Source organism: Barbus barbus, assembly GCF_936440315.1.
Source record: "Barbus barbus genome assembly, chromosome: 12".
Lineage (NCBI taxonomy): Eukaryota > Metazoa > Chordata > Actinopteri > Cypriniformes > Cyprinidae > Barbus > Barbus barbus.
Genome location: NC_136740.1, coordinates 8,715,272 through 8,740,687, shown reverse-complemented (window position 1 = coordinate 8,740,687; position 25,416 = coordinate 8,715,272). Strand labels below are relative to the sequence as shown.

At 40.0% G+C, this 25,416-nt stretch overlaps 1 protein-coding gene across 1 annotated transcript in view; it reads right to left on the bottom strand.

Moving 5' to 3' along the window:
* The window catches only part of LOC306877650 (protein cordon-bleu-like), a 110,460-nt gene that overhangs the window by 1,186 nt on the left and 83,858 nt on the right, over nt 1-25,416 (bottom strand). Inside the window, exons 11-16 of the mRNA XM_079429539.1 lie at nt 24,430-24,970; nt 12,079-12,352; nt 6,912-7,030; nt 1,689-3,484; nt 1,181-1,300; nt 234-500 (exon numbers count right to left, since the gene is read on the bottom strand). Of these exons, the coding sequence (XP_079285665.1) occupies nt 234-500; nt 1,181-1,300; nt 1,689-3,484; nt 6,912-7,030; nt 12,079-12,352; nt 24,430-24,970 (3,117 nt within the window). The remainder of the gene's footprint in view (nt 1-233; nt 501-1,180; nt 1,301-1,688; nt 3,485-6,911; nt 7,031-12,078; nt 12,353-24,429; nt 24,971-25,416) is intronic.

The following is a 25,416-nucleotide window of genomic DNA, read 5'->3' as shown; positions in this document are numbered from 1 at the left end:
CAAGAAATACATCTTTTAAATGCAATTTAATCTGTATGATGGTCTTTGGTATTATCAACTATCACAGAAACACCACAGACATGACTATAAAAAAATCCTTAAGCTGCAAATTTTTTTTAAAGATTAATGGTAAATTGCCAAAAGTAGTACATTTATCTAAAATCTGATTTTTGTTAGACATTTTCCTTATAAGGTTTCTTTGACACAAGCTAGAACTCTAATGAGCTTCTTACCTTCCTCAGTCGTTGAGCCCCAGAGCCTGAGCGAATGGCCTCCAGAAGAGCCTCTCGGGCTGCCTCTGGGTTTCCTCCAGCAGGCAGCACTAGAGGGGGCTTGACTGGAGCTGAAGGTGGAGGTGGGGGAGGACCAAAGGCTGGAGGTGAGGGTGGCACAAAATCAGGAGAAGAAGTGGGAGGAGGTGAGATATCATCTCTCTGGACATTTCTGTCTTCCTCAAGATTCCTGAGCTGCTCCAACTCCTTAGCTGTTCCTGATTTGGTCTAGAAGTACAATGATGTGCCATTTATAGTTAACTTAATCACAACCAGGCTGCATGTGAATGAATTTTCTTTTTGAAAAACGAGCAAACATTCTTTTTAAACAGTTTTCTCAAACAATGGGTTAAAGTTTGATGTACTGTGACACGTGAATTTGCAGCACTGACCAATAGAAATACCAATAGTTGGCTCATTTGCCAGTGACATTCAAGCAGTGACTATTACTACTCAGCCTCTTCTTTATAATGACACTGTTCAAGAATATAGAGTGCTACATAAAAAAGCATCCTTTTTTGCCTGCAGAATCTCACAGTACAAAGGTAACTGTAAATCTTAGTGTAAAAGTAAGTGTCACATTGTTAGAATCTCACACTTACAGTTGCTGTGCAAAAAAAAAACAACTGAAAACTCAATTTCAATAAGAATCATTCAAATTCCCTGCATTGACTATTGACAAAGGACCTTTTTTGCCCACAAAATTTCACTAATGTGACCACACCTTAGGGATGAAAAGGGGCAGAAAATATCTGGTAAATTTCTGTAAACTTTCCAGAATTTTAGGAAACTTTCCAGGATTTTTTGAAAACTTTTGGCAATTTTCTGAAAGTATTGGAAAGCTTCCGGAAATTTTCTGCCCTTTTTCAACCCTACCACAACTTGAGTATCACTAATATTTAGCTTACCTTCTTCAGTCTCGCAGAGTTGCTTGGAGCTCTTAATGCTGAAAGAAGCGCTGAACGCTCATTGTCTGCATCACTGTAAGATGGCTTCCTAACTGTGCTCTTCGTAGACGAGTCAGACACCTGAACAATGTGAAAAGCAAGACATTAGACAGATATAATACATTCAGGCCCGGTTTCACAGACGGGGCTTAACTTAAGCCAGGACTAGGCCTTAGTTAAATTAAGATATTTAAGCAGCTTTTATAAAAATGCCTTAGAAGAAAACATTACATGTGTGCATCTTGAGACAGAACAATGGAACTGACATATTTACATTTATGCTTTTAGCAGACGCTTTTATCCAAAGCGACTTACATTGCATTCAAGTTACAGTTTTTACATTTTATCAGCTCTTGCTGATAACTTGCATTTTAGTCTGAGACTAACTATAAGCCATGTCTGTGAAACCGAGGGTTAGATGTTCCAAAAAGCTGATACATTTACTTCCATGCTGTAATTCACCGTTTACCTTTCTGAGCCGTTCAATGCCCTCTCCAGAATGTATGGCCTCCATTAGTGAGTTATGGATAGACGTTTCCTTCTGTACAGGCTTAAAAATAACAGGCTTGAACTTCTTAACCTGCCCAAACAAGTTGCCCTGGTTTGGTTCAGATGGAATCTCAGATTTGTGTAACTCTGGCTTCTTTGTAAGTGGTGGACGTGTGGTGTCTGTTGGCGTCTGTCTGGCAGAGGTGTCTGGGAACTTATTGATTGATGTGGCTTCTTCAGAGGAAGATTCCATGGGTTTAATGTGAGCAGACATATGTGTAGAGGGCTGGAGTTTGTTATTTAAGGGATGTGAGTCCAGAGATTTGGTTCTGTCTTCCCCATGCAGAGTGCCTTTTTCAACACTGCTTATTCTCTCAGAACTTGCTGGCTTTTCTGCAACATGACTGAGGTAACTTTGCAGGTGTTTAGGGTGTCCAAAAGAAGGCACTGTATTTCCGGGGGGTTTATAAGCAGTAGCAGGTTTGTGTATGTTTGTAAGTCTAACCACACTATTAAACTGTTGATTTACAGGTTTTTGAACACCAACAATGGACTCTGATGGCGCCTGCTTGATGTTTGTTTTAGTGTTGGGAATGCTATTGTTTTTAGCAATGGCAGAAGCTACGTATTGGCTGGAGGTTCTTCTGGAGGGTATAAGAAAAGATAAATCTCGCCTTTCAGCTGTTAAAGAGGGATTTTCTGCAGGCTCTGGGAACGAAGGCTTACTTGCCACTACAGATATGGGCTTCCTCTCCAATATAATGACCTCTTTGTGTGTTTCTTCAGGAGGTGTTTCCACTGAAAGTTTAGAGACTCCAGACACAATCGAGGGTTTGAACACATCAGTATCTCTATTGTTTACTATGGGTCCCTGGTTGATTGTAGTTGATTGGTCTTGCTTCTCTGCAGTGCTCCAGAATGCTTTGGATTTGTCCAATGGGGATGTTTCTGTACTAGCTTCAACACTGGGATTGCCATTTTTCTTTGGGCCAGTGGAAATGTGTTTCTGAGCAACCATGTTGCCCTGTTCATCAATCTTAATGGCACCTATGACTAGAGAGCCTGTAGGCTTGGTCTGAGACACAGTCGGTTTGGGAGGGATGACTGTGAAGGTTTTCATTCCAAAGCGAGAGAAGGAACTCTGGGTGATCTTACCCTGAGTTGTCGGGACTCTGGTAATAGGTGTCCTTTCCTCATAAGCAGTCTCTGTACTGAACCTCTGAACCATAGGTGCCACCGTCAGTCTCTCGTCAGGAACCTTTTGAATGCTTTGAACAGCAGGACGTACATAACTTTGGGACTTCTGTGATACTTTGTCTTTCTGACTCTTCAACTCTTCAGTTACAGCTTTACTCTTAGACTCAGAGTTGAACATAGCCTTCTGTTCCATATTGTCCTGCTTCTGTTCCACGAGCTTAGTATCTTGTGATGGCTTCTCATTGGTTGGAGATGGATTCATGGTTCTCTCAATAACTGTGAGTGTAGTCTCTTGTGACTGTTTCTTTATGTCTGGGGATGGACATCTTTCGGGGACAGACTGTTTCTCCTCCGTCCTGCAGGCATTGTTGTTTTTGTTTTCGATAGCTTCACTTGGTGCACACAATTGGCTGGTGATGTTTTGAGAGCTGCATAACAATGCTGCCTCGCACGGACTCGAGCTGCATCGGTCATCATCAAGAACTTCATCAATGGTTGTCACTGGAATGTCTATGTCAACAATGGACACAGGTATTTCATCATCCACAAACACAGATGTTCCTTCTGAGTGATTAATGTCTAATATGCAGAAAAAACACAATTATGGAGTAAATTAGTCATAGGGCTTCAAACGTTGTTCATGGTATGATAGCTAAGCTGCCAGGAAACATGTTTACTTAAATTACGTCCTGGAAATTTACAAGTTGAATAACAGGCAGAAAAAAATCAAAACATTTTAAAGGGTAATGAAACACTAAAATTCATTTGAACAGAGGTGTGTGTGTTGATAATAGAACACAATGGTAGCACCCGTTCATCTGAATTGTTCACAGGATGTGACGTTTTCTTACACCTATAGTACACTGATGACTCATCTGTGTCATAATTATTCCTTATTCCTGATTAGGGCTGCACGATTCTTGCTAAAATGTGAATCACGATTTTTCTCCATGGGAATTGAGATCACGATTCTCTTACACGATTCTCATTTTTTCAACCAAAATGTATTGCACTCAAGTACAAAAAACAAAAAAAAAACACAGGACATTCAGTATAATAAAGTGCTGGAGTAACAAAAAAATTGTCTCTTTTCTTTATTTTAGACCCCTTAAAGTGAATAATTGTTGTTGAACATAAGAGAACATTAACAATAAATAAAAATATTCACATTCACACGGGGCGTCGGCGTCAACGCCTCTCGTTTACTTTGAATGGAGTGACATCAAGCGTTGCCTCACTGGCATTGCACGCGGCAGAAGTTGAAAACTTTTCAACTTTTCAAGCGCCAACGCAGGCGTCAGCCAATCAGATCGCCTTATGCAAATACCCTAGCGCAGATGCTAGCCAATCCCGTTCATGCAGCACCAGAAAAGTATGTGATTGGCTGTTATCACTATGACGGCGCGTCAACACCATGGTCAGCACCAGAGCCGTTGAGAAACAGAGCTGCGACACTCCCATAGGCTTCCATAGGAACTTAGGAATGCGGAAGTAAAGCGTGTCATGGAGCAGCCAATAGTTCCAAACAACCGATAGTTTCAGCATTGAAGCCCATTAATTTCAGTGCTTCTCAAGCACAGTCGCCAGAAAGTTGAGGAAATTACAGCATTTTTTGCCATTATAACGCATTAGTTTACCTCTCGGAAATCTGACCAGTAGTTGTATTTTATGAAACGCGTTATCGTTAATGTTTATTTTTAGATAATAGGCAGTATATGCTATATTTGCAGTTAGATAACGTGGATATATTATATAATAAAATATTTTGATGAATACAGTTGGTTGCCTTTTTTATTTTTAAGTATTTGCAAAACTTAAATTAAATTTTTTTTAATTTACATTGTCATTTAGCAGACGCTTTTACCCAAAGCGACTTACAATGTAGAAGCAAACAGACCAACGAAAGAGCAACAAAATACAAGTGCTGTGACAAGTCTCAGTTAGTCTAGCACAGTTCACATAGCAATGATTTAAAAAAATATATATATAAATAAATTAATAGAATAGGTAAGTGCTAGTATTAATTGGTCAGATGGTGGCGAAAAAGATGTCTTTTAGATTTTTTTTTTTTAAATGGCTAAAACCATTTCTAGCATTTTTCTAGCATTCATTGATATTCACTTGTGTATGCATATTGTATCTTATATTTTAACATAATATTGTATTAAAATGTGAATAATAGATGACCATAGATGAAGAAATATATATTAATACAATAACACATTTTACATACTAATTAGATTTCTTACTCTTTAAATATGCTTAATTTATTTAATCATTGGTCTGCACATCCACAGGAATAAGTGTAACACAAAAACACACAAAGTCATGCCTCAAGTCTCCAATCTTTATTAAGCAGTTTACACTATTTATGCTTTGCATACAAAGAAATGTAACCGCCTTATCCTGTGTTGCATTGTACTATGTTTTTACTCCATAGTTAAACAAGAAAACCCCATTAATATTATTTCCATTAAACGCCACAGACAAAATGCTACTATCAGTGTATTAAACTAATTAATCAATGGACGTTTGTGTTAATATTTGCCGGAAAGTGCTGCAAGTATACCCACTGTTGTTGTCTGACCCGATGGACAGCGCAGAGCTGTTTGGAACTATTGAGAGCTCCATGAACCACGTGACCGCGCGGCGGCGAGATCAAAGCGTGTCGCAACTGTTTCTCAGCGGCTCTGGTCAGCACCAAGCTTCAGACATGCCCTCCGTCAAGCGTTGATGCTGACGCCCCGTTAAAGCAGCGCAGAATGATCACCGTATGACATCAAAGTACCGCAAGAGCGATTTGAATGCATAGGATCCGACTGCTTTCTTATCGCTCTCGTGGTACTTTGATGTCATACGGTGATCATTTTTGTGGGAAGTTGTGGCGTAATGGTTAGAGAGTCGGACTTGTAATCCTAAGGTTGCGGGTTCGAGTCTCGGGCCAGCAGGGATTGTAGGTGGGGGGAGTGAATGTCCAACGCTCTCTCCACCCTCAATACCACGACTGAGGTGCCCTTGAGCAAGGCACCGAACCCCCAACTCCTCCCCGGGCGCCGCAGCATAAATGGCTGCCCACTGCTCCGGGTGTGTGTTCACGGTGTGTGTGTGTTCACTGCTGTGTGTGTGTGTGTGTGTGTGTGTGCACGTTGGATGGGTTAAATGCAGAGCACGAATTCCGAGTATGGGTCACCATACTTGGCAGTATGTCGCTTCACTTCACTTCACTTCACTTCACTTCACTTCATTCTGCGAATGCGCCGTTTAGGTCTGCCGCCTTGTTACACGTCACGTGAGTGACAGCGGAACGTGGCCAATGAGGGAGAGGAGAAACGTGATCGAGATTTATGATTGATTGGTGAATTAATAGTGTTTTGTTATTGTGTGTGTGACCAATAACGCGTGAATGCAGCATGATCTGAATACAGGGAAATACACGGAAGTGAATCGCTTATGTATGAATCGAGATCGTGATTTTTTTTTCGATTAATCGTGCAGCCCTAATGTTGATTTCCTGTAACAGACACTTTAAACTGTACAATCACATAGTAATTGAGAGATGTGTTCTTGGATTGTTTTCGATTTGTACGTTTCTGCATTTCATAAATTATCTTTCATATACAGAGTCTCTGACACAACTGGAATTCATCCACACTGTAAGCGTAACTGGTCTTTAGACTTGATCAAACCCATCAAACTGCTTATATAAATGTGTCACAGGATATGTGATTTATACATCACAGGACGTGTGTGATAGTTTAATGTACTGTGACCTAACAAAACCATGTAAAAAAAAAATATATATTTTGTTGCATGTAATGCTGAATTGCAACATGCATTTATAGGAACCTTTTATGCAATGAGAGTGAAATAGAACTGTCTTAATCAGAAGATGCTTCTTGTTGACAGTTTCCACTCGTCTATCTCTGCATTTTTCAACTGTGGTGAGACCTAAAGTATCATGACCCTTTAAAGTATTCATGAGAAGTGGTTAAAAGAGGTAATTTACCTGCCAGATTTGCATCTAGATCGGCCAGGGTAAGCTGAATCTGAGCAGCAATCTCTGGGTCTTCTTCATATCCATTTTGTCTCTTGATTGACGGAAGTCCTCGCTGAATATTTCCGCTACTGAGAAATCAATAAATCATCTCAGTTGGTTGTGTATTTGTAACAAGCAAGTAAAAGAAAGTGACCAACTTTAGTAAGGCTGTCCCTAGTATATAATTACTCTCACTGTAATACAACCCGAATTCTGGAAATGTTGGGACGTTTTTTAAATTTGAATAAAATGAAAACTAAAAGACTTTCAAATCACATGAGACAATATTTTATTCACAATAGAACATAGATAACATAACAAATGTTTAAACTGAGAAATGTTTAAATTGTATGCACAAAATGAGCTCATTTCAAATTTGATGCCTGCTACAGGTCTCAAAATAGTTGGAACGGGGGCATGTTTACCATGGTGAACTCTTATTTTCAAAACAGTTTGAAGACGTCTGGGCATCGAGGTTATGAGTTTCTGGAGTTTTGGTGTTGGAATTTGGTCCCATTCTTGCCTGATATAGGTTTCTAGCTGCTGAAGAGTTGGTGTGTTTTTTTTGACGTATTTTTCGTTTAATGATGCGCCAAATGTTCTCTATAGGTGAAAAATCTGGACTGCAGAGAGGGCAATTCAGCACCCGGACTCTTCTACTACGAAGCCATGCTGTTGTAATAGCTGCAGTATGTGGTTTTGCATTGTCCTGCTGAAATACACAAGGCCTTCCCTGAAATAGACGTCGTCTGGAGGGGTGCATATGTTGCTCTAAAACCTTTATATCCCTTTCAGCATTCATAGTGCCTTCCAAAACATGTAAGCTGCCCATACCGTATGCACTTATGCACCCCCATACCATCAGAGATGCTGGCTTTTGAACTGAATGCTGATAACAAGCTGGAAGGTCTCCCGCCTCCTTTAGCCCAGAGGACACAGTGTCCGTGACTTCCAACAAGAATGTCAAATTTGGATTCGTCTGACCATAGAACACTTTGAAACAGTCCTTTTAAATGAGCCTTGGCCCACAGGACATGATGGCGCTTCTCACATATGGCTTCCTTTTTGCATGATAGAGCTTTAGTTGGCATCTGCAGATGGCACGGCGGATTGTGTTTACCGACAGTGGTTTCTGGAAGTATTCTTGGGCCTATTTAGTAATGTCAATGACAGAATCATGACGATGAGTGATGCAGTGTCGCCTGAGGGCCCGAAGACCACGGGCATCAAACAAAGGTCTTTGGCCTTGTCCCTTATGCCAGGGTTCTACAGTGCGACCATTTCAGTCACATTTGCAACTGAAAACTACTGCATGCAACTATGAAAAAATATTTAGGAGCACCTGTGCGACTGAACCGATCAGCATATTTGTGTTTGCGCTGAGGGAGCTTTAAACGTTTCTAACGTACTTATGTGTTTTTGCATCGTTGAGTAATGTATCAGACGTATTCTCTCATTATAACAAAAAAAAGTGTAGACAGTGCAAATAAGAGATTAACTGTGCAGTGTAAGGAGCTTTGTTGATTATAATGGAGTTTTTGTGAGATTGACAGTGAGTGAAAATCTGAGTGACAGATTTTAATGATTATTAAGGGAGTTTGCAAATGTGATATTGATTTAATACAACCATTCATTAAACAAGAAGTTAATATTAAGTTACTTCTATTGTCTGACTACAACACTATTGCCTTATTTTGCTCTATTTCATTAACAAAAATAGTTTCAAACAAAGTCCCAGCCAAGACGCTGCGCATCTCCATTCAAACACAGCGGCGTTTCGTTTATGAATGAACTGCGTTTTTAAACGAATCTAGTGAGTCAACGATTCAATTAACCATTCATAAAGACAGTCACGTACTTCATTCCTGTGCCACCTCTGTAGTACAAATTTATTTCTTAAATACGGATTTCATTTGATTGGTATCTTATTCTACTTGTTTTTAATCTATTGTTTTAATTAGAAATGATAAAAAGCTTATAAATATATATTTTTTGAATTTGACAAGAAAGATAACATACTTTTAATAAAGTTAAAATCACTTTAAATCACCTGTAAATCACTTTACACTTAAAGGACACTTAAAGGAATCAAATATCACCTCGTAATGGGAAGGTTAATTTTTTATCAGAATTTTTGATTATTGATTTGAAGGTGCTCCTAAATTTTTGACCGTGCTCCTAAATATTTTAAATTAGGAGCACAAGCGTTCCTAAAAAGAAAAGTAAGCGTAGAGCCCTGCCTTACGCACAGAGATTTCTCCAGTTTCTTTGAATCTTTTGATGACGTTATGCACTGTAGATGATGAAATTTGCAAAGCCTTTGCAATTTGAGGTTGAGGAACGTTGAATCTGAATCTAATAGCTTTTTCAGCCCTTTGTTGCCCCCATGCCAACTTTTTTGAGACCTGTAGCAGGCATCAAATTTGAAATGAGCTCATTTAGTGGATAAAAGTGTAAAATTTCTAACATTTGTTTTAAACATTTGTTATGTTCTCGATGTTCTATTGTGAATAAAATATTGGCTCATGTGATTTGAAAGTCTCTTAGTTTTCATTTTATTCAAATTTTAAAAACGTCCCAACATTTCCAGAATTCGGGTTGTAGCAGGGTTGGACCTTTACTTCAATATTGTATGTGAGACTGTGTTGCTACACTGATGGCATAAACACAGTCTCACATACAAGATTGAAGTAAGGGTCCAATATCAAATGGAGAAAAATAACAACTAAAAATGTCATGTTCATATGACATTACAGTACAGGATCTACAGTGTTAGATCAGGGGAGGAACTCCTGTGTGCTCTTTGTCCCGTACTCTTTGAGGTTTAAAGTTGTATTTATCAACAATAAGGATCCAACCTGTCATTTCTTAACTTTTTTCCTGGACTTGCCCTCTAAACTCTCTTTGCATATGGCAAAAAACACTCCCATTAATTAAATACATTAAACATGCACCAGACACTGCAAAATGATTGGCTGAGTTGATGTTATGAGAACACAAGCCTAGAAATTTTTTTTATTTTAACACCTTTGGAAAATAGCTGCTTTTAAAGATGACTGAGTGGAAAAAACTAATAGCCCTTTCCTTGAAAAAGGAAAAAGCATGAAAAGACAGTATAGAGCCCTATAGTGGAGCCAGAGCCAGAGCTGGAGGTAAGGCTTCAGGATTTGGTGGAGACTCCGCACACATGCATCTGGATAGCAGTCAGCACTTTCAGCTCCATAAAGCAAAGGCTTAAAAAGCCAGACTCCTCAGTCAGCCCTGGAGGTACACCGGCAGGCTGGAAATGGATGAACGTGAGACTGGCTGAACTGTGGGAATGAATTGATGCTGGTAAACAGAGAATGAGAGAGATAAATCCTCAGCTCTGTCTCCACTCTGCCTGGAAGAGTTTTTGATTCCGGTCCAACGGAGAAATAGTCTAATAAACGGATTGATCTAATGGAGTTCAAACAATGTGGGGTAGATCAGAGTAGTATTTACTCAGTGTTGTAAATATTAAACGACTGATGTTTTTTAAATGTAAAATATCCAAAATTGTAACAACAAACAATTGGTAGGGACAACAACAAGTTTCTTTCTGGATTTGTGACACAACAAACCCTAAAATTTACTTAAACCCTGCCCCCGGGAACATGCAGCAAATGGGGTGAGGCCATGTTGCACATGCAACTACTCGTAATGGTAAGTGGCGTGACGTATCCAGACAACATGCACTAGGTGGTTAGCGAATCACAACACACTGGGCCAGCTAACCAATCTGAGCCCATAGCAAATGTCTGAGGGTGGGGCTTCAAAGAACCAGGAAGTCAACAGAACTTTTTAGGAGAACAGAAAATTTTTGTAGGGTAAAGGTAAAATATATGAAAAAATATATTTTTTTTTTTTTTTTTTTTTTTAAATGAAGCATGAACGCATGTTACAGTGCACCCCATAAACACAATCAAGCCTTCGAAAATAGCTGATTGATCACCCCTTTAATACACATTTTTGGTCTTACTGCACAAGAACACTTTAAAATGCTTTGCATCAGCGAGACAATAAAAGGACACCTGTCACGGAATCCCCATAATCTATACGTGACCTGAGACATTTCCTTTCTAATGGAACTCAACGCTGTGTCATGCCATTGATGCTATGGTAACATAATTCATAATTCAGCAGTGGACGTAGATCCTAAGGGCATGGACTGGGCATAAAAGGTGGAGCATTTCTTGCTTTTCTTGAGATTCATGAGGCGGGGGAAAGAATGGTTGCAGGATGACCGGCTAGTTGGTCTCAAAAGACAACTAAGGAATGTAGTCCAGTCTGGGGTGCAAAATAGCTTTGACCATTCCAGGAGCAAATTCTAAGCAGGAGAAGGCTACTGACAAGGCCTGCAGATCTCCTACTCTTTTAAGAAAATTCAAATCTATTAGAAGAGCCACTTCAGTAGTCAGTAACTTCTGCTGACTCTAATGGCTCAAGTGGAGCCTCTGATAAACCTTCCAGGACCACAGAAAGGTCCCAAGAAGATAGGCCTCAGCCATTTGGCATCTTGCAAGGAGAGCCTCCCCACAGTAGCTCCATCAATAGGTACGTGGTTAGCAGAAATAGCGGCCACATATACAGTACCTTAAGCATAGCAGGGACTTTTTGAGGAATTGTACTGTACTGTACTGTTCACACCATGACTAAGTGTAAGATGGGCCTCAGCCATTTGGCATCTTGCAAGGAGTGCCTCCCCACAGTAGCCCCCCAGTCCTTGGGGACAGAGCGCTGGAACTCAGAATTCTCTCAATAACCTAAGTTAAGAGACCGGAATCTATAAGCTGGTTCCCCTCAGGGACCAGATTCAATCCTTCCAGATCTCCGGCATGTTTCCAGATTGACCCTAGCACTTTTGACAGAAAAGTCTCTCTGGACAGCAATCTCCCAAAGAGTGCTGTCCAGGAGAGACACTAGATCTGAAAAGCAGACTCAGCCTAGCCAGAAAGTAGACACAGAGCTCTGTATACTTGAGCGGCCAAAGTGCAACCTATTGAGTGAAAATTCAAAATCAGACCAAATTTTTGTGTTAAACATTCATGTTAGTGTGACCAGGCTTTTGTTTGTTGTGGTGCTTTAAAGCTAGAGGAAAGTGTGTACATGCGCATACCTTTGTCTGGAGCCCCAGGTCGCACAACCCTCATCGCTGTCACTGGAAGAGTCTTTGGACTGGTTACAAGGCAGAGCTGAGCAACTGTTTAAAGACATTGGCGACACAGATTGCATCCTTTCAGATGGAGAGATTGGTACGGACTCCTCAGCCATGCCCTCTGATGCTGCGTAGCCCTGGTCTGCAAAACTCTCACTGCTGGCGACAGATGCTGTTTCCACTTCCTGCTCTGCCGTCTTCTCTGACACAGACTGATGTGCTGAATGCAGCCAGGCTGAGAATAGAGATAAAAAGTCAATGTTATTTATGCCACAAAATGCAGAATAACTAAAAATGCAGTCCTCGAGGGGCTCTGCGCTGCAGATTTAAGATACCTGAGCAAGCTAATCAATTCAGAGATACTAGAAATTTACAGGCAGGTGAGTTTGATCATGGTTTGAGGTAAACTCTGCAGGGCAGTGGCCCTTCATGGCCAGATTTGAGGAACCCTGCTATAATGGGTCGGCATTTTAGACTGGGTCAATTACATAACATGCTTCATCAATTCAACAGAACCAAAATAACAGAATTAGTGCAATACGTGCCGGTATGCACACTCTGTTAAAGCAAGCATGTGGAAAGAAAAGGATAAAAGGAAAAAGATGATAAATCTACAGACACACACAAAAGATTCCAGACAGTCAATCACTATTTATTATTAAAAGTATTGCAATCATGCTGCAGTCCAGTGTTTGATTTGTTACTTCTAAAAAAAACAACCTACGATTATGGTCTCATTATACAATTTTGGACCCCTGAAATAGATTTTAAGGATTGTGAAAGATTTCTCTTGTTATAAGACAAACTCTCTGATCTCTAGGAGTGTTACCATCAGCCAATTAAATGCTCCTACAAGCTGTCAATGGGACAACTGGGACCCAGGTAATGGCTACAATTTGTTTCGTACAGCCTGAGAAAAAACACAGCTGATGTTGCACAGTATGCCATGGCCTTGAGCAATGATTCCAAAGGACTCTTAAAAACCTCACTTGTGAGCCCAGGGAGAGAGAAAAAATGTCCTTGAAGGATCTCAAACTATATCTAGGGGGAAAACCGTTTAGAACCACTTAGCACCTAAACGTTTTGGAAAGACAAACACAAAGCCAAAATGTATCTGTTCTTTTTAGGCCTAAACAAATCTGATCTGCATTTTGTTTCTTGTATATGAAAATATGAGATGGTGAATAAAATCAGATGGAATGTGGGTCATGAATTAAAGCCAAACATAACTGACTTTGTTCTTGAAACTGCTTGTGCCTATTCTTCAAACTGCTCTTTTTCTGCTGTTCCATCATGACTTTCTCTCTCATTCTCTAAACCCTAAAATCTCTCACATAATCATCTGTTATTACAATAAATGCAACTGCCTTTTTCAGGTTATTCAAATCAGACAGAAGCGATGAAGGAGGATTTACTGGAGGAACCTCGGGATGAACTCTGGGTGTGTTGTGAGTGAATCAGGTTTGGTAGTTAAGTTGACAAGAGGCCTGTTCCTGGAGTCTTTGTGACTCACAAGCTGTTTCCCAACCTTTTCCCAGCAGAGCTCATATATATGCCAGCTACAACCACAGAGAGAGTTTATGTGCATGCACGCACACACTCACTATCGATTAGTGGCACATGACATTTTGTGTCGTGAGTAAACAAACAATGTCATATCCAAAAATTAGACATTTTCCTGAAATCAGAGCCACACTACTAAGTCTGATATTGTTGACATCTTGATTACATACACACCCATGCAAAGATCTCATCAACAGGCCAACATGCAAAATGAAACAAACCACCTTACTTTGTGGCAAACCACACAATCTTCCCTGGTGACAAATCATTGCACAATAGTGGTGTTCCTCTGAACTCAATCTTTGGTTTATTCCCAGCACAATCTGACATTGGATGCATTCTTGCAACAGGAGGCATAAGTAGCACTTTATTAAAAATTCCTAAGAAATTAATAGCATATAGTGGTAAGTTGTGGCTTATTATAAACTGTAGTTATGTAATGTCAAGCCGTGAGGACTCGCACTGACCACACTGTTTAAAAAAATTCTTAAAAACTACAAAATTCAGAATGAGCATTAAGTTCATACGACATTTTTTTTGATCAGCTAATAAGCAGTGATTCATTAATACCTATAATACCTATAAACCAACTTGGTTGAAGAACTTTGATTTGTGAGCCAAAGGTTTTCAGTATTCAATATTTTAACAAAACCTCTTTACTGTTTTTTTCTCCTAAGTAATAATAATAAAATAGTATGTCAAACAATAGAATATTTATATTCTTTTAAAGGGGATTCTTCATTATGAAGGACAGTTGTATTAGCCTGACATTTTAAGCTTGCCCACAAAATATCAAAATTCATTTTAACTCCTTCTCCAGCACCCCACTATTTTAGCATGGAGACATAAATGACATACCCAAATTCAGTATTTTGAATAAATAATAGATTTGGACAAAAAAGTGCAATGTCATTAACCAGTATGTCATTTATCTTACCCCCTGGAGATGTATCTATCCATAGTTTCTTTACTGTATATGGAAATTACTTCACTAATCGTTGAGTTAAAGCACCTCCCTATAAATCTTCACAAATGATGCACAGCATACAGCATATTATAAACCTCCTAAATAATCCTGTATGAAACCTCTACTGTAAGTGTAATCACCTCACAGCTGAAATCACAAGAAATGCTAATTGTAATCTGAATTAAAAATAAATAAATAATAATAATTAGAAGGGCAGACATATCTCCTCAAATCATTTAATAATATTAAGTCACGCACAGACCTTTAAAGCCAAAATCTGAAAAAGTTTTAGCTTGCTCTTGGAGGGGAAATACATTAATTAAAACAGCATTTAGCACTTCATTCATGCTAATTAAATTAAAGCTGAGTGTAAACAAAGACATTCTTTCTTGATTGTGTTCTTGTTTCCCTTCATAAATCTGTGGTTTTCCTACCTATAAATACAATTATAAACATGGTGGTATATGTAATGTTGTTTTAAACAAAACAGCACATACTTTTCCCTTCTAGAGAAACCAGCATGCAACAGTCTAAAACAAAACCTGTGCGCATGAGGTTTGGAAACTGTCATTGATTGTGAACATTACATCACATGCTTTACTATCCCTCAAACCATTTCCGAACATCAGTTTAAGCTCCTTAAATATATGTAAATAAAGAGCAGAGCTCAAGGGACTGATGCCTACGTAACTCTGACCATGCTGTACGGTTCCATTCCTTCATCTGACTTCTCAAGCTAATCAAATGCAATAGAAAACGGCATATATTTACATAGAAATAAAAAAGTTCTTGGCTTGCTTTAAGCTTTAGGAAACTAAGCTTAGAGGGAGCAACGAGAACAGTATGGAAGACAGAAGCAGAAACCCATCAGGCAGAGGAAGGTGAATAAAAGGAGGAAAAGGTGGAGAAAGGATGGACGTCAGTTCACCGGCGTCCAGAGCGCAGGGAGACAGGTGCACAGCAATAGACTGCAGAGGAAATAGAGAGAGGGAAAAGCAAATATTGCTTGATTATAAATGCAATATTTAGTGTGTAACTGTTTTAAAATCACTGTAACATTAAGCCATGAGAGGTGTATTACTTTTATAAAATGATAATAGTCAAACCTCAAATGTGTGCACAATCCACTCCCATACATAAACACAGATACATACACAAGAAAAAAAAGACCATACACACGTAGAACACGTACAAGGTTTAGGAGTGACAACCACATTTATATATAGGAGTGAATCAGCTAAATTATCGTTACTCCAAAAACTGCAATGACTGGCAAAGTAGTAACCACAACATTTTGAACTTGCTATAAAACAGAAGCATGGATGCCAACATTAACCTATTTATTGAGACATATTATTGTCTGGCAATTACTACTAAACCACGTCAACAGATCCAGCATTTTTAAAAAGCGTGCTTTGTTATAATGCCAATTTACTTTAATGTACATTTAACCCATGTTTTATAATCTTGTGTTGTGTTCTAAAGAAAGACACTTTAATGTGCTGACTAACATACTAAAGCACATGTAAAGTATTTGATGTTAATTTTAACTAGTGTGTTAATTCAATATTAGATTAAAAGTGAATGTATTTAATATCTACTGAATTACAACTTTTACAACACAATGCATACAAATTTACAAGTTTCAATAGAAAACTTATAGAAATGCAGTAGTGTCTAAAAACATTATACTGAGTTTGTACTTTTTTGAGGTTTATTACTCTATTCAACAGTGTGCTAATGTGTGAGATGTCACTAAGATTAACTAAAAGCCAGCAATTCAGGTCAATTCTGTGCTCATTATGCAGATTTTATATGAATGTGGCTGTCACTCCTGAAAATGACATGTTGTCAGTCCTCTGTCGTGTGTGCACCGTGACACATGTCACAGGATCAAGTAGGAGTGACAATTATTTATAGCTGGAGTTTGTTCTTGGCTAAAGGAATCCTGCACATACACAACAGGTGTCAGTAGAACTCAGCAGAAAAGAATGCCAAATGATTTAGCTATGCCAAATATTTGTAAAAACATGGCAAACCTATCCAGTGAATGACTAATTTGTATCCAAACAGAAGTCCAATCTTTTTTAATATGACTTCTTACAACACAAGCTGGATGAAGTGGTTTGCCATCACATCAGTCTCTCATCAGGCAGAGAAAACGGGAAATGATATATGTTGGAATAAATCTTTTCTTCTGAACCTGTCATAGTGAGGACAGTATGAACCATGAACATATGGGAAATGAGTCACAGATCAGTCTTTGCAGAATTACTATGTGCAAACACACACATAGTTGAGAACTTCTGAGGACAGGGATATCTTTAATCATATACACAGATTGAGAAGCTTAAAAATCAAAAGGAGGAACCAAGCTAAAAGAAAAAAAAAGTATGGGACTACATTCAGGCAGCAGATCTAGAGGAGAAGAACTTAAAGGGATAGTTCACCCAAAAATGGACTATCCTGACGATGCTTTGCATACTTTTATGTGCCTTGACAGTGGTAATTACTTGGCAGGCAATGGGACAGTCACAAGCCTCCCAGTTTTCATCTAAAATATCTTAATTTGTGTTCCGAAGACAAACAAAGCTTTTACGGGTTTGGAACAACATGGGGATGAACATTATCATAATATCAATGCTATAGACATCAATGCTATAGACAAAGCACAACTGCAGAGACAGAGGTAGTCATCTTATGAATCATCTGGATGTACTGGAATAAATTGAGGAGTAGACACAACATGAGTGGTGTTACATCAGTACTGGTGTGGCATCTAAATGTTTACTCATTATCAGCCTCATTAATGGCAGTTCAGCAGCTAACAGAAGAAAATCTCCATTCAGTTACTGCAGGATATGTGTCCACTCACACTGCCATGATGCACAATGAGTCTACGATAAAGCCAAAGCAGGATAAATACCATGAACACCATGTGTCACCATTTATATATATATATATATATATATATATATATTGTTTGTCAAGTATGAGAGCATAGCTTGAACTTTTAACATCTGCAGGCTTTCTATAATTTAAATAAAAATCACTAAATCATCTAAATTTTGGTCATTTATGAGCTCAGCCATGAAGCTGTGTTGCTTGTATAGAATTGCTTGTACCAAGGCTGCAGTTTGGAGGTTTTCATCTTTAGATAAGAGGGTCATTTTTTCAACAGTAAATTCATATAGATTATAATCTATGTGCAGGAAAGATTTAAAACAAGTATACATTTACTACTCCCCTCCTGTTATCTAAATCAAAGCTATAATAAAGATTTTTTACCAAAGATAAAGAATAAAAACCAAAACTCCTGCTATGAGTGAAAGGGAAATGAAAGTGGACATGAATTACATGAATCTACTTTGTTAAACGTTTTTTTTTTTTGTGCTGACTCCTTAATTCTGTCCTAAATCATTTAAGTAGTATGTATATCTTTTATGTATAGATTATGTATATTCTTTGCTATTTATTTACGTTTTGCAATATCTGCAGTACTGGAAAAAGGTGAAATACCTACAGTATATGGAGGAATGAGAAAAGTTCATGTTGATTTTCCCAGACAGAAAAGTCATCATTAAAATGGTTGATGCATGCTGTTATTGTCCAATCGATGTTATTAACCTCATGAATATGCAAATTTATGACCGTATAAATGTCAAAAAATAAAAAATTGGAATCCTGACCAGCCAAGATTTTATACTAACCGTGGGTAAAGTATGAACAGTATAAAACATGCAACAAGATAACTTAGGACTGTGAAAAGCTGAGACCTCAGCTAACAGATACAGTGTGTATTACATATAGATCCATCATAGAGTTTGACCTGTATCATCTTCTGGACTTAGAAAAGTTCTATATTTATACTAGCTTTCTCATCACCAGGTCTCTATCACAGGTGCAGATAAATCTTATTCCCATAACCAGCTTCTGAGGAGACAGTGAGCACAGAGAAATCAATAAATGGTGTCTCACACCCTCTATTCTCCTTTTAGCTTTTACACTGAAATTTTGTAGATTTTATATATTTAGAGTTTTATAAGAGTTTTCCAAAAGCACAGTTCTTTAATGTTAAAAGTGTTTCTCTTGTTCTGTTTTATTTTTCCCAGCATGCAGAGACAGAGCCATCTATTTACTGTTCTACACTGAAATGCTCTGCTCACTGTAATTCAAACCCCTATCCAAAGAAACAGCAGTGTAGATCAAGGCTTTGGGTTTCATCTCTTATTAATTGAAACGTCCAGAAGAGTTGACAGAGTATTGAAATGGTGCCCTTTCTGCAGACACGTTTCTCCTGGCACATGAAAAACAGGTGTGTCCTCACCTGTTGACATCTTTGATTAAACCTCTTCCTAATTAAGGGTGGATTAAGAGCAGATAACAGGTGAAAACAGTGTGAGTGATCCAAGATCCAATCTAGATCCAAGATGGCGGCGCGATCAGACGCAGCGGCTACTCCGGGTCCCAAAGACGGTGCTTTTATGTCTTTTAATGTCGTCTGTTCGTCTCCAAATAGTGTCAGTTTACCACTAACTCATAAGGAAATCACCCCAAAACTCATCTATGATCGCCAAAGTCTTTTGGATATCGGCAACGCATACAAACAACAACTCTCGCCGGTGGCTACTGAGAAGCTACGAGGCCTTTGTTTACTGCTGGAGCCGGACCTCGAGACCGCAGCCTCGCCTACTGATGCTACCCCCACAAGGCAGCGTCGCAAGCGATGTGAGAGAGGACGGAAACGCGGTAAGCGCGGAGGTATACGAGCTAGGCTAAGAGCTAACCCCACAAGACCGGCTCTTCCAACACTCATGCTCTCAAATGTTCGCTCTCTGGAAAACAAACTGGACTTAATTCAACTCACTCGGCCTACACAGCATGAGGCAAGGGATTGTTGTGTGTTTATTTTCACCGAAACATGGCTAAACGACAACATCCTGGACTCCGCCATTCAGCAGCACGGGCTAACCACCTTCCGAGCAGATAGAGATTCATCACTGTCTGGTAAGACCCGCGGAGGTGGCTTGTGTGTGTATATCAACAAAGACTGGTGTAACAATGCTGCGGTAATATCAAAACACTGTTCATCGCTGGTGGAGTTTATGTTTGTGAAGTGTCGACCGTTCTATCTGCCGCGGGAGTTCGCGGTCATTGTTATTGTTGCAGTTTACATCCCCCCGTGTGCAAACGCTAAGGATGCGCTTCGTGAACTGTACAGCGCCATCAGCGAACAACAAACAAATAACCCTGACGGTTTTTTCATCATAGCCGGTGACTTCAACCACACAAACTTAAAGACAGTTTTGCCAAAGTTCTACCAACATGTGAACTTTGCAACAAGGGGAAACAACACACTGGACTTTGTTTACACAACAGTAAAGAACTCTTACAAGGCTGTACCCCGCCACCACCTTGGGTACTCAGACCACATCACTGTTATGCTAATCCCAGCATATAGACCACTTCTCAAACTCGCAAAACCGGTTCAAAAGCAGATAACAGTATGGCCAGACAATGCCACCTCAGGACTGCAGGACTGCTTCCAGGACACAGACTGGAACATGTTTAAAGAGGCAGCCACCTACAACAACCACACAGACCTGCATGAGTACACTGAAACTGTGACTGCTTACATCAAAAAGCGCACTGATGATGTGACAGTCACCAAGACCATCACCACACGTGCAAACCAGAAGCCATGGATGACAGCAGAGGTTCGTGGGCTGCTAAAGACCAGAGATTAAGCATTCAGATCAGGAGATAAAGCAGCCCTCATAACAGCAAGAGCCAGTCTGTCCTGTGGCATCAAAAATGCAAAACGGTCATACGCTCAAAAAATCAACAATCACTTCACAGACAGCAAAGACACACGGAGCCTGTGGCAAGCCATTCAGACCATCACTGACTACAAGCCCCCGCCACAGGCCTGTGATGAGGACACATCCCTCCCCGAAGCACTCAACCACATTTATTCACGGTTTGAAATGCAGAATGACACACCTGCACAAAAACTGCCCACACCTCCCAACGACCGGGCGCTCTGTCTGTCTCCAGCTGACGTAAGGAAGACCCTATCTAGGACTAACCCATGAAAGGCTGCGGGACCTGACAACATACCTGGCCGTGTTCTGAGAGACGGTGCTGCACAGCTGACAGATGTCCTAACAGATATCTTCAACACCTCGCTGAGCCAGGCAGTCGTCCCCACGTGTTTCAAATCCACAACAATCATACCAAAGAAATCACCTGTGTCCTGTCTAAATGACTACCGTCCCATAGCACTGACTCCAATCATGATGAAGTGCTTTGAGAGGTTAGTCATGCACAACATCAAAACCAGCCTCCCCAACACACTCGACCCGCTCTAGTTTGCATACCGTCCAAACCGCTCTACGGACGATGCAATTTCCTCCACCCTCCACCTGGCTCTTACCCACCTAGAAAATAAAGACTCCTATGTTAGAATGCTGTTCATTGACTTCTGCTCGGCATTCAACACAATAATCAACAGCTCATAAATAAACTAAACCTGCTGGGCCTTAACAATTCCCTGTGTAATTGGATCCTGGACTTTCTAACCGGAAGACCTGAGTCAGTCTGTGTCGGCCACAACACCTCGAGCTCTACCACACTGAGCACAGGGGCCCCACAAGGCTGTGTGCTCAGCCCGCTGCTCTTCACACTGCTGACCCACGACCGCACTGCCAAGTTCAGCTCCAACCACATCATCAAGTTTGCTGATGACACAACAGTGGTAGGTCTCATCAGCAACAACGATGAAACGCACTACAGAGAGGAAGTGGCACAGCTGGCTGAATGGTGTGGCACTAACAATCTGTCCCTCAATGTGGAGAAGACAAAGGAGGTTGTGATGGACTTCAGAAGAAACTCCGTTGACCACCCCCCACTGACCATCGACAGCTCGACTCACTCTCCAAAAAGGCACAACAGTGCCTACACTTTCTCCACCAGCTGAAAAGAGCAAGTCTCCCTCCACCCATCCACATTCTACAGAGGCACCATTGAGAGTGTGCTGACCAGCTGCATCACTGTCTGGTACGGGAACTGCAGTGCTGCTGACCGCAAGACCCTCCAGCAGACAGTGAACACAGCTGCAAAGATCATCGGTGCCCCTCTCCCCTCCATCCTGGACATTTTCCTTACACGATGCTCCAGCAAAACCAACAGCATCGCGAAGGACTCCACTCATCCCTCCCACAGTCTCTTCCAGCTCCTACCATCAGGAAGACGGTACCGGAGCATCAGAGCCCACTCCGCCAGACTGCTCAACAGCTTTTTCCCCCAGGCTGTGAGAGCCCTGAACTCAAACCACCCCGCGCAAACCCCTACCTGCTGAAACATGGACCACGCCCCACCCCAAACACCCCCCCCCGCCCAACCTTTACCACACCAAAGAAAATGGAATGACAATAAATTCCACATGTAGCGGAATGACAATAAAGCTCAACTTGAACTTGATAAACTGTAGAACATGGGTTATTCGTGTCAGTGCCTGTTCAAAACAGAGTTATTTTAGTATCACTGAGAGACACTATCGTAGTTTTTCATTAGTATTTTGGGAATTTTGAAATGTATTATTATTATTATATTCCCTGTTTTATGTTTTCATTTTAAAACAAAACTTTTTGTATTATTTTGTTTTTGCATTTTTTTTTTTCATTTTTGCAAGTGTCATCTTGGATGAATAAAATAAGTTTAAGGTTTTTAATATTTATTTTAACTAATTGTTTAATTTATTTTGAAGCTGCAGTCCGCAAGTTTTGCCTCTTTGTCGCCATCTCTGTTTGAAAACCTGCAATTGCAGCTGTTTGCGGAATTATCTTCCTTGCATGGGTTGTGCGCCGGCACGGCTCCAGCACGGATGAATCTAATGTTTTGAGGAGTATGTGTGGCAGTCAGTCACCGCACCGGTGTAGATAGTTACTGTACTTCGCACTCACAGATTCTAGCCTATGTCTTGGAATATATGACCCAAATAAGAATTTTCACCGTATATTGTCATCTGAACAAGTAACAAGTCTGCCACGTTTGTTCTGACCAACTGAGGAAAAAAGCATTACCATAAATCGTGCTACCAATAGTGATTTAATCTAAAGATCGGTTAGCTCATATCACATCAAACCGTGCAAATTATTATTATTGTTATACTTTATTCTCAAATTATTAATGTTAACAACATCAGCATTGCGTGCCTATGAGTATAGTATTAACATGTAGATTTCAATTTCTGTACAGTCTAATCTCTAATTGCCATACCATGCGAATTTCATATTAAGAAATTCTTTTAACCCAAAAAGCAAACTATGCTCCCTTTGAACTGGTTGTCTTTAAAATACAAATCTTGTGTAATACCAGGCTATCTGTAATCAGAAGCACATTTAAAACTGGAATATAATTTCATTTCATTCGCATGTGTTTCATAAAGACATAATCCTTTCTGGATTACAATCAGCCATCAAAATGATACATTTAATTATTCTGTCTGCTGTGAGAAAAGGCTATAAACGATCCGCCACCTGCAGGATCCTCACATGCAATAGCCTACTAGCCGGGACAACTTCTTTATGTTTACAGACGTAATGATGCAGTGTCATGCTCGAATTTCCCACAAAACCCTACCCGTACCACTCAAATGAGAAAACATTATTATAAGCTAACCGTTGTGAATCGGGCTAAAGTAAGGCAATAGTTTTGAACACTGGCTGGTTATGTTCTTCCTCAAATAATGATTTTGGATCATTTTTACCCCAAAAAAGTTATGGACTGCAGCTTTAAAGTAAAAAGTTTACATGTGTACATTTAGTGCATGTGTACAGACTAAATGCGCTATTCAGAAGTTATGATGATAAAATAGGTTGCGAGTATTTCTTAACCCCCTCACACACATGGTTGTCAGCGCGGGCGTCTATTGTTGTTATGGTCTCAATTGGATTGTTTTTGTTGTTCCATCTCATCCATTTCTTTTTCAACAGTGAAAAAACAGCCTGGGCCAGTCTTGCCAACTTGTGGTACACATTATTAGTACAAAAAAATAAATAAAATAAATACTGTAAAGCTGCTTTGAAACAATCTCTATAAAGCACTATAAAAGCATTATGTATGAAGGTGGCCTGACTTGATACGAATGCACATGTGTGACCTGAGTGTGCAGAGTACACAAGGTTAGAAAAATCTGGGCTGCCATAAACAGTATGTGCGCAATATGCTGATGCCAACATGTACAGCACACACACTGTTCTCTCACCCTAGTGTATGCATAAAAAAAACAATGTATACTTAGAGCTTTATTTGTACATTGGAAAATAAATTTAGCCAAGGGGTGGTATTTTATGCTTTTTGAAATCAGTGATGCGTTATAAAGTTGGCTTGGAACTGAAAATGAAAACTTGATATACTGGTCTTGTTTACCTGTTGTCTCCCCTCTCTCACTCCAGATTCAATATTAAACTGATTTAGTGCGGGAGAGTGAGTGAAAGAGATGGTGGGTTGATGTAAAACTCAGCTTTTAGACATACAGCTCCTGGCGCCATTTTAACATTATTTTTCCTTTGCAGGTCATGTGTTGAACAGGAACTCACTGTCAAATTGCCAGTAAATCAGTACAGCACAGCAAATGTGCCAGTATAAAGAGCTGTAACAATGTTGTAAAAGTTAAGGCTAATACTGTGGCTAGTTTATGTTTAATGTGCTGCATTTTATAACAAAAAATGTTATTGTTATTTCATGGATTTCGCTACAAAAAGTTATAGTTACATTACCTATTCCACTATTACGGTTATTCTCCATCTCTTCCATTTTTAGCTCCATCTCTAGCTCTGGGTCTTCTGCCATTTGATCCTCTGAACTTGGACCTGGTTCTTGAGGAGGTTCTTTTGGAGTCTGAGGAGCTGCTTCGTCCTTGTGTTCAGGTTTAGATTCAGGTTTAAGTTCAGGTTCAGGTTCTGGTTCTGGTGTATATGTGGTGTATGCAGCTATCACATGAACCTGATGTGTTACAGATTCTTCAGCTAGACTACTGCTGCTGGATCCCGCAGCTACATCACTGCTGGAGCTACTACAGATGGACCTGGCCGGCTCTGAATCCTCAATACTATGGCTCAGATCAGAATCATCGGCTGGAGTTGAGGCTCCGGGAGCTGGTAGCAGGGTCCTTTCAACTGGCACTGGGACACAGGGGGCCCGCACAGATGCAGTAGGCACAGAAGTGGAAATAACTGGTTCGGGTGACGGTGTGGGTGGAGGTGCTGGAGCCTTCCGCTTCTTAAGATGGTTGTGTGAAGATGGAGAGCTGAGGTTTATCTATAGAAGAAGACAGAGGACAAATGTACATGTTTGAATATTCAGGACTTCTGGGTGGTTCAGGGGTGCTGCTATGCAGTTACTAAGTACTGAGTGTTTTTTACTGGTATGTGGTTACTAGAATGTGCATGATTGCAAGGGCATTGCTTACTTGAGTAAAAGCACTCTATGGGCCAGATTTGGCATTAAAATAGTACTGTCAGGATTTACTAAATACGTGTAGTGGAGAAGTAGAGCTGAAAAGGTGTTGACAGTTATTTTTGCACCAGACCTTATTTACTTACGTTTGCGCTCTTCAAATTACTGGTATTTGCACCATTATTTAACGCTCCCCAAAAAAGCACGTCTTAATCTATTTTGCACTTTAAATAGCTGCATTTGTTGTTGCTAGGAGGAGGCACCGTAGAGAGCACGTGGTAGAAGGGAGAGCATTTTTTCCACATGTA